Raw genomic sequence first — 18256 nt, 5'->3', positions numbered from 1 at the left:
TTTGTTACTGTAAATAGTTTTTTTCATTATATTTTTCTAGTTGGTTATTGCTTTTACATAGGAAAGTTATTTTTAATTATATATTTGCAAAACTAGCCACTTCTCTGAATGCAATGTTCAGTAATTTTGTAATTTCTCAGTTCTGTTAAAATTTGTGGTTAAAAATTATACCATCTACAAATAGTAGTTTTGTTTCTTCCTTTATGCCTATTGCTCTTTTTTTGTTGTTAAAATATGTGGTTCTAAGCTTTGTTGTGGTACAAAGCATGCTAAAAGGACATTTTATGATACAATTCAGTCCTGAGTCCTAATTAAAGATAGAAAAAGAAACCCCAACATTTAAAACCACACTAAAACAGGCTTTATCAATGTTGTCTTTCAAGCCTACTGTATCCTTTAAAATAAGGGACAAAACTGGCCGCCAGCATTATTCTCTTACTCCTTTGCAAGTCTGGCCAGGGTCCACCCAGTTATTGTGCAGAGGGACCCACCTGTGCACCCAGAAAACTTAAAAGGCTAAATGGTTGCCGGGCAGTGACAGGAGAGGATGAGGTCCCATGGGCAAGATGGTCCTGTTCCCTGCCCAACAGTCGGGCCACAAGGTCCCCAAGATGTTTGGGTTGTTGATGCTCCCGTGACCCAAACCCCCTCCCTACACCCAGCAAGTGCCTTCCGTGCCCCACCAGTAAAGTGTGCAAGGTCAAGGTCCCTGGGAGGGCACCCCGAGAAGCTGTTAGGCAACAAGTAAGTGCCTGATAAGGAGCCTGACAACAGCTAATGAGAAAAAGTAAACACAACAACGAATGGTTTTCCAGTAGAGCAGCAAAGTCCAGTTAGAAAATATGAAGGACCAAAGATCCTATTCCTACAGCAGCTATAAATCTAAAGCACACATCATCTAAAGCCTTGGCACCAGGCCCTGGGTTGTAACGGGGAGCAACAAACCCATGGAGTTTCCCAGGGTGTGGGGTGCCGGTGGGGGCAGAAATTCAGTAAATCTCAAAAAGAGGTATGCAGCTACACACAGGTGCTACGAAGGAAAGGCTGCTAGGAGTGATACTGGTGGGTTTTCTAGGGAGGACTTCTGGGGAAGTGACATTTAAACTGAGACCAGAAGGATGAGATGGGGGAGGAAGGGAGCAGCGAGGGGATGTTCCAGTAATAAGACATGAACATATAATCTTCAGATAAACATGAGTGGCTAAAAGAAATATATGAAAAAAAACGTTTGGCCTTAATAGTAATCTAAGAATTATATATTGAAAGAACAGGATACCATTTTAGGTGCGTTAAATGAGCAGGTTGTGTGTGTGTGTAAATGTTTGGCTTGGCAGAAGAGGGATGACAGCAGCATCCATTTACTGTGACAAGAATGTTAAAAGAAAACTATTACTCCTTGACCCAGCAATTCATCTTCTATGTACAAGGGGAAGTATCACAACATCATCATGCTGAAAAAATTAGAAACGACCTAAATGGTTGGATAAATAGGGTGGCATATTATAAAGCTAATAAAAATAATGCTTTTCATTAACCTTAGTCGTCAGGGTAAGTCTCATCCTCTCCACTCTCTCGAGCCCACTCCAGCTTCACCTTCAATTCCAACACTTCACTAAACATTTATAGAATATTTCACCCAACAACAGCAAAATACACATTCTTTTCAAACTCACATGAAGCATCACCAAGATAGACCACATCTGGGCCATGGAACACACCTCAGCAAATTTAAAAGAATAGAAATCATACAAAACGTGTTCTCAGATCACAATGAGATTAAACTAAACTAGAAGTTAATAACAAAGTTGGCTGAAAAATCCCAAAATATTTGGAGATTTAACAACACACATCTAAGTAACAAACAGGTCAAAGAAGAAGTCTCAAGAAAAATTTTTAAATATTTTAAACTAAATGAAAATGGAAATACAACTTATGAAAATTTTGGGATGCAGTGAAAGCAATGCTTAGAGGGAAATTTATAGCATCGGATACATATATTAGAAAAGAATAAATACCTAAAATCAATCATCTAAGTTTCTACCTTATGATCTACAAAAGAGGAAATTAAATCCAAACAGAAGAACAGATAAAAATTATAAAAGAAATCAAAGAAATTAAAAGTAGGAAATCAATAGAGAAAATCAACAAAATCAACAGAGAAAAATCAACAAAATCAAAAGGTGGTTCTTTGAAAAGATCAATACAATTGATAAACCCCTAGCCAGGCTAACTAACAAAAGAAGAGAGAAGGCACAAATTACTATTATCAGAAATGAAAAAAGGGGGCCATCACTATGAATCCTGTGGGCAAGAAAATGATAATAAAGGAATATTATGAATAACTCTATGCCTATAAATTTGCTAACCTAGAGGAAATGGACCAATTCCTTGAAGGACACAATCTACCAAAACTCACTCAAGAAAAAATAATCAGAATAGGCCCATATTAAAGAAACTATGAATAATTAACAACCTTCCAAAACAGCACTGGGCACAGATGGTTTCACTATGAATGCTATAAAATGTTTAAGGAAGAAATTATGCCAATTCTCTACCATCTCTTCCAGAAAATATAAGCAAAAGGAACACTTCCTAACTCATTCTGTGAGTCCAGCATTACCCAAATACCAAAACCAGACAAAGCCATTACAAGAAAGGAAAACTACAGCTAATATCTCTCATGGATATTCACACCAAAATTCTCAACAAAATATTATCAACTTGAATCCAACAGTGTATAAAAAGAATTATCTATGATGATCAAATGAAATTTATTCCAGGTATGCAAGTCTGGTTCAACATTTCAAAAGCAATGAATGTTAAAAAAAAAAAGAAGAAAAATCATATAATCAGATCAGCTGTAGAAAAAGCATTTGACAAAATCCAACACCTATTTGTGATAAAAACCCTCAGCAAACTAAAAATAGAGGGAAACTTCCTCAACTTGATAAAGAACATGTATAAAAACTTACAGCCAACATCATAATTAATGGTCAGAAACTAGACGCCTTCCCACTAAGATCAGGAATAAGAAACAAAGATCAGGAACAAGGATATCCCCTCTCACCACTCCCATTCAACACATACTGGAAGTTCTGGCTAATGCAATAGGACAAGGAAATAAGGACTTCCCTGGAGGTCCAGTGGTTAGGACTCCACGATTTCACTGCTGAGGACCCAGGTTCAATCCCTGGTTAGGGAAATAAGAGCCCACAAGCCGCACGTTGTGGCCAAAAAAAACACAAAAAACAATTTCTTTGATCCTAAGACCAATGCCACATGTTTTAGGCTTTTGTTACAATACTCTCCACATCTCTGTACTGAATTAGTCAGTTATTGCTGCAGTGGTACTTAGGGAAGATATCCCAAAACTCAGTGGATTATAGTAAGCATTTGTTTTTCTCACTCCTGGGTCTACAGGTTGGTTCAGGTGGCTCTGCTTCACCCTAGACTTCAAGTTGGATTGAGGTCTGATTCTCGTGTCACGTTCTGAAACTTGGACTAAAGGGGCAGCAGCTACCTGGTGAAGTCCTTCTTGTGGTAATCATGGCAGTGCAAGAGCCAAACCAAGCTGCACAAGCAGATTTAAGGTCTCATGTTTTGACTACTCACATTTTGCTAAGGAAAGTCACACAGCCAAGTTCAAAGTCGACAGAATAGGAAAGTATATGTTACCCTAAGGGGAAGTGAGTGGGGACTGAATATTTGCCAAACAATAATCTATTACAGTGATCGAAAAGATAAAAATCCTTGTCCTCATGGAGATTACATTCTAGTAAAAAGGATAAACATAAACAACTCAGAAATGAAGATAGTGTGGTCAGATAGGATATTCTCACAAATGTAAGCAAAGTTACAGGCACAAGGATGTCTTACACAGCACATTTGTAATGATGAAACACTGGACAAGGGGCTTCTCTGGTGGCACAGTGGTTAAGAATCCACCTGCCAATGCAGGGGACATGGGTTCGAGCCCTGGTCCTGGAAGATCCCACATGCTGCAAAGCAACTAAGCCTGTGCACCACAACTACTGAGCCTGCCCTCTAGAGCCCGCAAGCCACAACTACTGAGCCCACATGCCACGACTACTGAAGCCCACGCACCTAGAGCCCATGCGCCACAACAAGAGAAGCCACTGCAATGAGAAGCCCGTGCACTGCAATGAAGAGTAGCCCCCGCTCACTGCAACTAGAGAAAGCCCATGTGCAGCACCGAAGACCCAAAGCAGCCAAAAATAAATTAAAAAAACAAAACTAAACTAAAACACACTGGATAACCTAAATGTTCATCAATCACAGCTGTTTAAATAAAATCATATGTCAACTAAATAGACTGGTGGGGAGGTTCTTTATTACTTGTTTTGATAAATTTGATATATGGTATACATTTCCTTTAAAAACAAGGTTAAGTCCATATGTTTTAACATGAAAAGGTGGAACTGATGAAGAGTTTTGGGGTATCTCTCCTAAAATGTTTATGCCAATATAATCCTTTATTTTCATCTACACAAAAGAGATGTTTGTAAAACACTCCTTAAGTTATATCTTGGGAATTCTTTTTTTTTTTTAATTAATTAATTTATTTATTTATTTTTGGCTGTGTTGGGTCTTCGTTTCTGTGCGAGGGCTTTCTCCAGTTGCAGCAAGCAGGGGCCACTCTTCATCGCGGTGCGCTGGCCTCTCACTATCGCGGCCTCTCTTGTTGAGGAGCACAGGCTCCAGACGCGCAGGCTCAGTAGTTGTGGCTCACGGGCCCAGCTGCTCCGCAGCATGTGGGACCTTCCCAGACCAGGGCTCGAACCCGTGTCCCCTGCATTGGCAGGCAGATTCTCAACCACTGTGCCACCAGGGAAGCCCTCTTGGGAATTCTTTGCACATCAGAACTTACAAATCTACTACATTCTTTGAGTGGCTGTACTGGATTCCATTATAAGGATGGATCATAATTTACTGAATTGCTCCCCTTTAGATGGACACTTGGGGTATTTCCAAGTGTTACGTCTACTTAGTTTTACAATAATAAACATTTCTATACCTGCATCTTGGCATAATTTTGCAAGAATAATCTACCAGATATTGCAAAGTATTATAAAATTTTAAAAAAGCCTCAAGCTAAAATAGCATGGTATTAGCCCAATAATAAAAGCTCATATCAGTGTATCAGAACAGAGAATCTAAAAATATATCTATATCTCTCTATACCTGTATTTATATATCTACATCTATTCATCTCTGTATGAATTTACAGAGGCATTCAGAGAATGGACTTGGTCATGGAGCTGGACATGTCAGAAACCTGGTTCCACCATGTCCTAACTGTGGGACCTTGAGACAGTCACTTAATCTCCTCAAACCCAGGGATGGCCTTGAGTGGGGATGATAATGATACTTACCTCATGGCTGCAATATTAAAATAGATATGAAGAGAAAAGTCTCGGCCAACTGGCTAGCACATAATAAGTTCCCAATGCATATTAGATACAATGATCGCATTTTACAAATGATAAAAGTGGTGTTACAAACAGTGAAGTATGGAAAGGTTATTAAAAAGTAACTGGAGCAATTTTGTAAATATATGAAGAAATGAAATTAGAGCCATAAACACAGTTTATTGATTTAAACTGCAAAACCCAAAAACAACTAGAAGAAAATATAGCTAAAGATTTAAGTAATGAAAGAATGGGGAAGAAAAGCCTAAGAGAGCTGGAAGAAAATGCAATGCTTTCTGGTTATAATTATATGAAATTAAAATACATAATATGTCCAAAACTTAGCAAAACTGAAAAGTATAAACTAGGGAAAGCTAGCTGTAGTATTTGTGAAAGGGTGTCTGACGTGCTCAAAAAATATGGTTCAACAATTTGCTATGAAGTCAACATTTAAAGAACTCTCACAAATAATAAAAAACAATTTAAGGCTTCCCTGGCTCAATGGTTAAGAATCCCCCTGCCAATGCAGGGGACACGGGTTCAAGCCCTGGTCCAGGAAGATCCCACATGCCGTGGAGCAACTAAGCGCGTGCACCACAGCTACTGAGCCTGCGCTCTAGAGCCACAACTACTGAAGCCCGCGCGCCTAGAGCCCGTGCTCTGCAACGAGAAGCCACCACAATGAGAAGCCTGTGCCTCACAAGGAAGAGTAGCCCCCACTCACCGCAACTAGAGAAAGCCCGCGCACAGCAACAAAGACCCAACGCAGTCAAAAAAAAAAAAAAATTTAAGTGAAAAATGCCCAGGAAGGAAAATGTAAATCAAAGATCCTATATCCAGCAAAGCTTTCAAAAACAAAGCAGAACTGCTCTACAAAAATTACTAAAGGAATTCCTTTAGGCTGAAAGCAAGTGACCCCAGGTGGCAATTAAAATCCACACAAAGAGTGCTGATAAAAGTAGGTAATTATAAAAGATAAGTGCGTTTTTTTCTCCTTTACTCTCTTAAGTGATTTTGAAAGCAACTGGATAAAATAATATGTAGGTAGTGTATTGTTGGGTCTATAGCACAAAGAAATGTAACATGTGTAATATATTTGCCAATAACAGCACAAAGGAGTTGGGTGTGAGTAGAGCTGTAATGGACTAAGGAAATGACCACAGATGGTAAGGTAATAATTTAAGAATGTATTGTGGAGTTTATAACATTGATATAATATGTGAACCGATAATACACAAATAATGCTTAAAATGGGGAAAGGGAATAGAGCTATATAGGAGAAGCTTTTCTTTCTTTATTTTTTAAATATTTACTTATTATTATTTTTTTATTTGGCTGCACCAGGTCTTAGTTGCAGCACGTGGGATCTTCACTGCAACATGCAGGATATTTTAGTGGCAGCATGAGGGATCTAGTTCCCTGACCAGGGATCGAACCCAGGCCCCCTGCACTGGGAACATGGAGTCTTAACCACTGGACCACCAGGGAAGTCCTGAGAAGCATTTCTTTATATCACGGGAATTAAGTTAGTATAAATCTGAAGCTGATGTTGATAAGTTAAAATGTATATGGTAAAACCTAGAGCAACCACTAAAAAAATCCAAAAAATATAGTGAAAAAAATAATTACTGGGGTTAAAATGCTATATTAGAAAATATACAATAAATGCAAAAGAGAACATTAAAGACACAAAAAAAGACACAAGACACATAGAAAACAGAAAGTTAAATGGCAGACATTAATATTAAAAGTGAATGGGTTAAACAATCCAACCAAAAGTCAGAGATCATCACACTGGATTAAAAAACATGATCAAAGTATATGTTATCTACAGGGTACACACTTTAGATTCAAAGACACATTAGATTGAAAGTAAAAGGATGGAAAGAGATGTGTCATGCAAACAGAAACCACAGGAGAGCTGGAGTAGCTATACTAATATCAGACAAAACAGACTTTAAAACAAAAAATGTTACTATAGATAAAGATGGATATCTTATAATGATAAAAGGATAAAACAAGATTATATAAAATTTATAAACACACATGTATCTAATAACATGTATCTAATACATAAAACAAAGGCTGGAGATATTTTTCAAACTTTCAAGGAACAGGTACTGTCCATCTTATCATAAAGAATTCTTGGAAATATAGACTAAAAACTGAAAATGCTACCATTTATTCCTTTAGACAAAAATATCAATACACAATTATGGCAAACATAAAAAAGAAAATCATATGAAACTCAGAAATGGCCTCTGATTCTGAATTTTGTCCATTTTCATACAAGATATCATCTTACCTATCTCTCTGAATTTAAGGGGAACTGCCCTGTTTTCCTCTTTGTTCCTCAAAATCCAGAGCATCCTGCTCAGTGATGTTTTAACCAGTTTCATCTATTTGTCAATATTTTATTCTCTGCAATCATTTTCAAAATAAATTTAAAGTCATACTTTCAAATAGTAGTAAATTTCCTTTATGTTTTAATTCAAGAACAGGATTACTAGTGAGTACATTTTGCTAGAACAACTTGAAGGAAATACTAGGGGCTGGAAAATAAAATTGTGGAGACTATCCAGCAATTTAGAAAGGCTTTATTACAAAATGTAAGTGGAAAATCAGGATATAAATAAGTATCTGTGTAAAATATCACAGTGCATTGACATAAATGGAACAGAAGGTGGAAAAAATGCAGTTGATTAACACGACTGGGCACTGAGAATTTTGGAGGATATTTTTTCCTTGTTTAACTTACCCATGTTCCTGTCATAATGTTGCATGATACATAAAGCTCAGATACAAAGATAAAAAATAACTAGCTTGACAGGGGTGGTGATGGTGGTGGTGGGATGAATTGGGAGATTGGGACTGACATATATACGCTAATATGTATAAACCAGATAACTAATAAGAACCTGCTGTATAAAAAAAATAAATAAAATAAAATTCAAAAAAAAAAAAAATAACTAGCTTGAATGCGTGGCAGAATTAGGGCTTCCTGGAGCCCTTAAATGAACCCTCTCCTTCCTGCCCCAACACCAGTCCGACCCTCCCATCACAAGTGCCTGTATCTCTGTGTCTCTGTTGTGAGAAAGAGAAATCAGCCCTGATATCCAGGAACCAGCCTAGCACTCACAGCTAGGTCTTGGTACTTTCTTTTTTTTTTTTTTTTTTCTGTGCCATGCAGCACGTGGGATCTTAGTTCCCTGACCAGGGACTGAACCCATGCCCCCTGCACTGGAAGCACAGAGTCTTAACCACTGGACAGCCAGGGAAGTCCCTTGGTGATTTCTTTTTCTTTTTTTTTTTTTTTTAACATCTTTATTGGAGTATAATTACTTTACAATGTTGTTTTAGTTTCTGCTGTATAACAAAGTGAATCAGCTATATGTATACATATATCCTCATATCCCTTCCCTCTTATGTCTCCCTCCCATCGTCCCTATCCCACCCCTCTAGGTGGACACAAAGCACCGAGCTGATCTCCCTGTGCTATGCAGCTGCTTCCCACTAGCTATCTATTTTACATTTGGTAGTGTATATATGTCCATGCCACTCTTTCACTTCATCCCAGCTTACCCTTACCCCTCCCCGTGTCCTCACGTCCATTCCCTACATCTGCGTCTTTATTCCTGTCCTGCCCCTAGGTTCTTCAGAACCTTTTTTTTTTTTTTTTAGATTCCATATATATGTGTTAGCATATGGTATTTGTTTTTCTCTTTCTGACTTACTTCACTCTGTATGACAGACTCTAGGTCCATCCACCTCACTACAAATAACTCAATTTGTATGGCTGAGTAATATTCCATTGTATATATGTGCCACATCTTCTTTATCCATTCATCTATTGATGGACGCTTAGGTTGCTTCCATGTCCTGGCTATTGTAAATAGAGCTGCAATGAACATTGTGGTACATGACTCTTTTTGAATTATGGTTTTCTCTGAGTATACGCCCAGTAGTGGGATTGCTGGGTCATATGGCAGTTCTATTTTTAGTTTTTTAAGGAACCTCCATACTGTTCTCCATAGTGGCTGTATCAATTTACATTCCCACCAACAGTGCAAGAGGGTTCCCTTTTCTCCACACCCTCTCCAGCATTTATTGTTTCTAGATTTTTTGATGATGGCCATTCTGACTGGAGTGAGGTGATACCTCATTGTAGTTTTGATTTGCATTTCTCTAATGATTAGTGATATTGAACATCCTTTCATGTGTTTGTTGGAAATCTGTATATCTTCTTTGGAGAAATGTCTGTTTAGGTCTTCTGCCCATTTTTGGGTTGGGTTGTTTGTTTTTTTGATATTGAGCTGCATGAACTGCTTATAAATTTTGGAGATTAATCCTTTGTCAGTTGCTTCATTTGCAAATATTTTCTCCCATTCTGAGGGTTGTCTTTTCATCTTGTTTATGTTTTCCTTTGCTGTGCAAAAGCTTTTAAGTTTCATTAGGTCCCATTTTTTAATTTTTGTTTTTATTTCCATTTCTCTAGGAGGTGGGTCAAAAAGGATCTTGCTGTGATTTATGTCATAGAGTGTTCTGCCTATGTTTTCCTCTAAGAGTTTTATAGTGTCTGGTCTTACATTTAGGTCTTTAATCCATTTTGAGTTTATTTTTGTGTATGGTGTTAGGGAGTGTTCTAATTTCATTCTTTTACATGTAGCTGTCCAGTGTTCCCAGCACCACTTACTGAAGAGGCTTTCTTTTCTCCATTGTATATTCTTGCCTCCTTTATCAAAAATAAGGTGACCATAGGTGCGTGGGTTTATCTCTGGGCTTTCTATCCTGTTCCATTGATCTATACTTCTGTTTTTGTGCCAGTACCATACTGTCTTGATTACTGTGGCTTTGTAGTATAGTCTGAAGCCAGGGAGCCTGATTCCTCCAGCTCTGTTTTTCTTTCTCAAGATTGCTTTGGCTATTCGGGGTCTTTGGTGTTTCCATACAAATTGTGAAATTTTTTGTTCTAGTTCTGTGAAAAATGCCATTGGTAGTTTGATAGGGATTGCATTGAATCTGTAGATTGCTTTGGGTAGTATAGTCATTTTCACAATGTCGATTCTTCCAATCCAAGAACATGGTATATCTCTCCATCTGTTTGTATCATCTTTAATTTCTTTCATCAGTGTCTTATAGTTTTCTGCATAGAGGTCTTTTGTCTCCTTAGGTAGGTTTATTCCTAGGTATTTTATTCTTTTTGTTGCAATGGTAAATGGGAGTGTTTCCTTAATTTCTCTTTCAGATTTTTCATCATTGGTGTATAGGAATGCAAGAGATTTCTGTGCATTAATTTTGTATCCTGCTACTTTGCTTGGTGCTTCCTTGATGAACACAGAGAGTTGCACAGAATATCAGTGTCACACAAGGCCATTCTGTGACTGTTACAAAGTAAGACAAGACCACTCTGTAAGCATGTGAACACTAAAACATGAACACTGTCCAAGCCACAAAAATGACCAAACTCCCCCTGTGCTGGTGGATATGAGTGACTGCTACTTCTTTTCCAATCACAGCTTTGACCTCAGTCTAGTTTTCCCTCCTTCTAGATGAAATATATTAAGATAGCGAACCAAAATTATCCTCACTTTGTGACATTTTTGAATCCAGAGCAAAGACCCAATCCTTACCAAAATCACCTCATACAAGCCCAAGTCTTTTAATAAGTCCTTTTGAGCACCTTCCTACTAAGATACCTCACTATTCCCCCCATGATGTGTGTAACTCCCTTGTTACAATGAGTAATAAACGCAACTTATTCAACAAGAGGTGTGCTCCTAATGGGTTTTGGCTGGAGGGCACTGACGGTTGGAATAGTCAAGTTATTTGGTACAAGGATCTCTCTTTCCATCTTTATCCTGAAGAGGCTGTATCAAGTTTTGTTCTCCCAAGATAGATAGTAGATGATTCTCTTACAAAAGACAAATGTTAACTTTTGCATAATCAAAAAACCAAAAACATGATTTTCTTATAAATTAGTTCCCTCCATGATTTTCTTAGCCTATTTCATTACTGAGTAGAAAAAATTCATAGCAACCACTTTTCCAAGAGCCTCTTTTATGTCCTGGCTTCTCAGGCTGTAGATGAAGGGGTTCAGCATGGGAGTCACCACAGAGAACATCGCAGCAGCTGCTATGTCTATCTCAGCTGAGTGGGAGGATAAAGGGTTGAAATACAGAAATATGATGGTGCCATAGAAGAGGAAAACCATAGCCAGGTGGGAGCCACAGGTGGAGAAGGCTTTCCATCTTCCCTTTGTGGGTTGGATTCTGAGGACAGCACAGGTGATAAGGATACATGATACCAGGATGCAAACAAATGGGGTGCTCATTATTGGCCGTGCTTCAATTAGAATCATCACCTCACTGAGGTGTGTATCAGAGCAGGAGAGTTTCAGGAGGGTGGTCACATCACAGAAGAACTGGGGGATGGCATTGTCTGCATAGAATGAGAGTCAAGCCATCAGCAGGGTATGCAACAGCATATCCAGGTTGGCAATGACCCACGATCCAGTGACCAGCAGGGCACAGAGCTGGTGGCTCATCTTTGCTTAGTAGTGTAAGGGGTGGCATACAGCAACAAAGCGGTCATAGGCCATCACAGCCAAGAGGAAATTGTCCATGTCCATGAACGTGAAAACAAAATACATCTGCGTGAGACACCTAGAGAAGGGGATGGTCTGCTTCCTGAGTATGTGGTTGGCCAGCATCTTGGGGACAGTGGTGGAGGAGAAGCAGACATCCACAAAGGACAGGCTGCAGAGGAAGAAGGACATGGGGACGTGCAGGTGGGAATCCGGGCTGATGGCCAGGAGGATGAGCAGGTTTCCCAGGACCGTGGCCAGGTACCTGCTCAGGAAGAGCACGAAGAGGAGCTTCTGCCGCTGGGGCTGCCTGGAGAGCCCCAGGAGGAGGAACTCAGAGTTACTTGACTGGTTTGTCTCTCCCGTGGGGCTGGACTCAGATGCAGAGAAGAGAAGCAGAGGTCAGAAACCTAGAAGCAAAGGGTTTGGGTGCAATAACCCAAGCTCCAGCCATGGTCATGTTAATAAAACCTACATTAGAGTTGCTCAGTCAGAATCTGCCCCTACTCCCTACACCCTCAACTTCCGACCTCCAGTCCTAGATGATGCTGGTCCCACTGGACTAATTTTTTAAATTATATGAAATATAACATAAAAACAACACACAGGCACATACACAGCCCTTCCCTGACATTATGTGCATCTTTGTTAACATTCTCAGGCTTTTGCCCACTTAGTAGATCATAGAGAGAAGAGAAACAGCTCATTAGTACTGGGTTTATCACAAGCAACAGATGAGGGATTCAGGACTTTTACTACTACTCCCTGGATCTGGAAGATTTAACAAAGGAGGTTCTTCAGAGAACTTCACCGGGGACTTCCCTAGTGGCACAGTGGTTAAGAATCCACCTGCCAATGCAGGGGACATGGGTTCGAGCCCTGGTCCGGGAAGATCCCACATGCCTTAGAGCAGCTAAGCCCATGCACCACAACTACTGAGCCTGCGCTCTAGAGCCCGCGAGCCACAACTACTGAGCCCGCGCTCTAGAGCCCGTGAGCCACAACTACTGAAGCCCGCGTGCCTAGAGCCCGCGCTCCGCAACAAGGGAAGCCACTGCAATGATAAGCCTGCGCACCACAATGAAGAGTAGCCCCGGGGCTTCCCTGGTGGCACAGTGGTTGAGAATCTTCCTGCTAATGCAGGGGGACACGGGTTTGAGCCCTGGTCTGGGAGGATCCCACATGCCGCGGAGCAACTAGGCCCATGAGCCACAGCTGCTGAGCCTGCGCATCTGGAGCCTGTGCTCCGCAACAAGAGAGGCCATGATAGTGTGAGGCCCGCGCACCGCGATGAAGAGTGGCTCCTGCTTGCTGCAACTGGAGGAAGCCCTCACGCAGAAATGAAGACCCAACACAGCCAAAAATAAATAAATAAATAATAATTAAAAGGTGCTAATAATTAAAAAAAAAAAAAAGAGTAGCCCCTGCTCGCCGCAACTAGAGAAAGCCCGCGCGCAAAAAAGAAGACCCAACGCAGCCTTAAATAAATAAATAAATAAATAAATAAATAAATAAATAAATAAATAAAATTCACCCGTTAGTAAAGAAATATTGACATCCCCACTGTTACAATCTTACCTGGGAGAAGTTCGTGCTGTTGCTATCAAGTGTTCTTCACCTTTGAGGAACTGGCCAGTGCTCCTCTTTATTATAAGGTTTGGAAAGTCTTGGAAATCTAGGTAGGTCCTGAGCAAATGAGGAGCGGAGATTCATGGCCTTAGCTCTCTGTGCAGGATGTTTGGGGGTATCAGAGATGGGTACTTACAGTAGCCTCCATGGCCACTGGGACCAGATTCCCTGAGAGCCTTATTAGAGACAAGCAGAAAGTAATTGTCCCACCTATTTCCTGGTCCCCATGAGCCCAACCATGATGAATGACAAAGCATATGATCTAACTCCTGGGTCAGAACTTGGAGATAAAGCAATCTGGGTGGAGAGAAGTCCCAGAGAAAACTCCCTGAGATTTCCAAATTCATCACCTTGCTGATCTGGGCTTATGTTTATGTATTTGAAAGTTCAGTTATTAAAAGATTTTTCTTCTCATTTTCTTAGCTCAGAAACTGGGGTTATTTCAGTGTTATCTGAGTCAATCTCTTTTTCTCTAATATCTATCCGGTCATTTACTGATTAGAGCTAGCGATGTATTTGCAGACAGGGATGCTGGGGTGGGGTGGGGGTGGCAGTACAGAATTGTGCTTAATCCTGTAAAGCATTTGATGTAAAGGATTAGCCTCGCGGGAGAGATGTATCAGAGAGCACAGCATACCAGGATTGAGAAACTCCAGGCTCCCAGAGTAGACTTCTTTGGAGATGTCTTCCCAGCTCACAATGGATCACCCTTTTCTGAGGATGGTCCCCAATCCACAGAGTCACAGGGGTGTGGGCTCCAGCAGCCCAATTTATAGTCCACCACCTCTGCCCAGTGAGGATTCACGATTGGATTTGGGAACCTGGCACTGAGGCTGCGGACCTGCAGGTCATTCTCAGTATGACTTGGCCTGGATGTGGAAACCCAGAAGATTGCAACTCTCTCCTGACTGCCCCATAGATGGAGAAGCAAAAGTCTATGCAGAAAGGCCAAAAATGCACACACACAGAGAGAAACAATGATAGATGGAAGGAGTACTAGTGGTGGCCCAGTTCAGGGTTCAAGTCCTTTTCTGATGATTGGTTACATTGTGGCAATTCTTAGACGAAAATAATAAAACTGAAGTCATGCTGATTAAGCAGAAAAGGATTTCTTGAAAATGATAGCTTATACTTCAAAACTACTGAGCAACTGGAGAAGCAGGCTCAGGAGGTCACTCAGCGCTATAATGGCCCAAATCATACCACAGCACAGGTTTGATTAGCATGTTCCTGCTGCCTCCAAGCATAAATCTTACAGTTCATGGCTCTGACACAGCTAGCCACTGGACATAGGGTGCCACCAGTAGCATTGTTACCTGGGGATCCATTTTGCTGCAATGGCTGCCACTGCTAGAAAAATTTCCTCCTTGTCTCCCTTTCTTTGTGTCAAAGGCTGAGTCAGGATATCTAATGGGTAGGCACATGCCCACAGCTTAGCTGCTACAGGGGCTGTGAGATAATTTATCCAGGGTTTCCTGTGATACAGGAAGAAGTAGGCTTTTCTTCCCAACAAGAATGATGAGGTAGGGTATTACCTGAGCTTTGGAAGGGGTCACAGAAGTTGGGAAGCCAAAAAAAAAGATAAATGCCCACTAGAATCCACCCCTCCAGTTGTATAACATTAACACACATCCCTCTTACCAACTTACCCTTCAGTAGAATAGCAATTCTCTGGTCAAACATAATACAACTATCCTTCTCACAACAGGGGAACAACTCAAATCCCATCAGTTACTGTATCCAGGTCCCAAACCAAGATCTTCCTTGATCCAATCATGATCCCATCCTGACATTCTATAACTTCGGAATCAAACCTGAAAGCTAACCAATAACTACATATCCTATGTATATGTAAAACAGAGGGAGGAAGGGAAAGAAAAGAAGAAAGCTAGCTAGCTAAAATACATAAATATATACGTAACAAAGGAAGGAGGAAAATATGACTGATGATGTAATCTTCATTTCCACAGGTAGTCATGAACAATTAATTGATATTAATAATGTTCCTTAACTACAATCTAATTCATGTTCCCTTTATCTTTAGCCAGCATCTCAGCTACTCAAGGTTTTAAAAATCTGAATAGTGACTTTAATTCTCATGTCTGAGAGATCTGACATCCTTATGATCTTGCCCATATAAGATTGTCCTAGTCTTTCATTAACTGCCATCACTGGACATGGCAATTCCAGAATCCTCTCAAGGAGATCTTTTCATCCATTATCCTCTCTGCTACCACGGTGTAGCAGAAAAACTATTTTCTACTGATAGTCAAAGTTATAACAATATTAGAATCTCCTTTTGGTCAGTTTATCCAAGTAGCAAAAGGAGCCCAAATTGGCCAGCAAGAAGTCTCTTCAGAGCCCAGTGTTGCTGGGATAAAAAGCAAAATTTTGCAAGTAGATCATTAGGTATTACAAAAAGAGGTGCCCACTTTTACCTCTTGTTTCCTTGCCCCATAAATTCCTGGTTGGGAGAAAGTTCAGCATATTGTCCACTGGTACGAAACTTATACTGTATCCTGTAAAACAGCACCCTAACATTACAGGGTAACCTCAAAAATTGAGGTACCAAAATTGAGTCTTTACAAGACCATTTCTCTGTTCCATAAGGTCAACTGCTTCTGGTGATGGTGTAAAAGTAAATGCTCGGACTTTCCTGGTGGTCCAGCAGTTAAGACTACATGCTCTCAATGCAGGGGCCCCAGGTTTGACCCCTGGTCAGGGAACTAGATCCCACATGCTGCAACTAAAGATCCAGCACACCCCAACTAAAGATCCCGCACACGGCAACGAAGACCCTGCCTGCCACAATTAAGACCCCGCACAGCCAAATAAATAAAATAAATATTTTTTTAAATTTCCCCCCAAAGTCCTTTAAAAAAAAAGAAAGTAAATGCCAAAGAATCCCATGGACACTAGCCTTATCCCTTGTATTAGTTATCTATTGTCAAGTAACAAGTTACACCAAAAGTTTGCAACTTAAAACAGTAAACATTTATCTCACACATTTCCTATGGGTCAGGAATCTGGTAATGGTTTAGCTGAATGGTTCTGGATCAGGGCTTCTCATGAGACTGCAGTTAAGTTATCTGCAGGGGCTCAGTCATCTGAAAGTTTGACCATGGGTGGAGGATGAGTGTCCAGGATGGCTCCTTCACATTGCTATTGGCAGGAAGCCTCAGTTCCTCTCATGGACTTCTCCATAAAGCTAACTTGATAGGTCCTTGCAACAGAGTAGCTGGCCTCCCCCTGAGCAAGTGATTCAAGACAGCAAGATACAAGCCACAATATCTTTTATGAGGGAGCTCCAGAAGTTAAACAGCAACATTTCCACAACATCCTATAGCTCACACAGTGCTACGGATTGAATGTGTCCCCACAAAATTCATATGTTGAAATCCCAACCCACAGGGTGATGGTATTAGGAGTTGAACCCTTTGGGAAGTGATTAGGTCATGAGGGGAGAGCCCTCACCAACAGGATTAGTACCCTTATAAAAGAGGCCTGAGAAAGCTCCCTTGTCCCTTCCACCATGTGAGATGGAACCGCTATCTATGAACCAGGAAGTGGGCTCTCACCAGACACCAAATGTGCCAGCATCTTGATTTTGGACTTTGCAGCCTCCAGAACTGTGAAAAATAAATTTCTGTTATGTATAAACTACCTAGTCCATGGTTTTGTCTGTGTTGGGTCTTCGTTGCTGTGCAGGGATTTTCTCTAGTTGCGGTGAGTGGGGGCTACTCTTCATTGTGGTGCGCGGGCTTCTCATTGTCGTGGCTTCTCTTGTTGCAGAGCATGGGCTCTAGGCGCGCAGGCTTCAGTAGTTGTGGCATGTGGGCTCAGTAGTTGTGTCTTGCGGGCCCTAGAGCTCAGGCTCAGTAGTTGTGGCACATGGGCTTAGTTGCTCCGCGGCATGTGGGATCTTCCCAGGCCAGGGCTCGAACCCATGTCCCTTGAATTGGCAGGCAGATTCTTAACCACTGTGACACCAGGGAAGCCCCCAGTCCATGGTATTTTGTTACAGAAGCCCGAATGGATTAAGACACAAAGTCAGCCCAATTCAGGGTGTGAAGGGATTACACAAGACTAGGATCGCTGGGGACCATCCTGACGACTGGCTACCACATTCTTTTTATTATAAAGTGAGTTATTTGGTTAGAAACGATGTTGGTGGGATGCCAAGTTGATGAATAGATCCATTCATCCTTAACACACATCCCATTAGTCTTTCAACCTCAGGTTGTGTACATTTTCAACCTCAGGTTGTGTTCCTTGTGTACATTGGTTGGTTTTCCTTTCCTGAATGCTTCTGCACATTCCCAGATACTCATGCTCACCATAGGTTTTCTACCTATATCATCTTGATTAAGTAGTAAGTGATGCCTGGGATGTCATAAATATCCCGAGTCTGACTCACAAGACTCAAATCTTAACATCTCCTTTAGGTCTGCAGAACCAATTACATACATCAACATTACCTCCTAGACTAGAAATCTTGGGAAGTTTAAAACAACGATTCTCAAACATTAACGTGCACAGAAATCACCTGGAATGTTGTTAAAGTGAAGATTCTGACGCAGGAAGTCTGGAATGGAGCCTGAGATTACGCATTTCT

The 18256-nt window shown here is 40.7% G+C and overlaps 1 protein-coding gene across 1 annotated transcript; it reads right to left on the bottom strand.

Annotated features, from left to right (window-relative positions):
* Positions 1 to 11430: 11430 nt before the first annotated feature.
* On the bottom strand, positions 11431 to 13789 carry LOC132349869 (olfactory receptor 1F1-like). Its single transcript, XM_059898690.1, is given in 2 exon segments — positions 11431 to 12387; positions 13778 to 13789. Coding segments are annotated over 2 exon segments (969 nt in total).
* Positions 13790 to 18256: the final 4467 nt, after the last annotated feature.

This window comes from Balaenoptera ricei, chromosome 15 (genome assembly GCF_028023285.1).
Source record: "Balaenoptera ricei isolate mBalRic1 chromosome 15, mBalRic1.hap2, whole genome shotgun sequence".
NCBI classification, from domain to species: Eukaryota; Metazoa; Chordata; class Mammalia; order Artiodactyla; family Balaenopteridae; genus Balaenoptera; species Balaenoptera ricei.
This window is presented reverse-complemented; position numbering and strand designations above follow the sequence as displayed.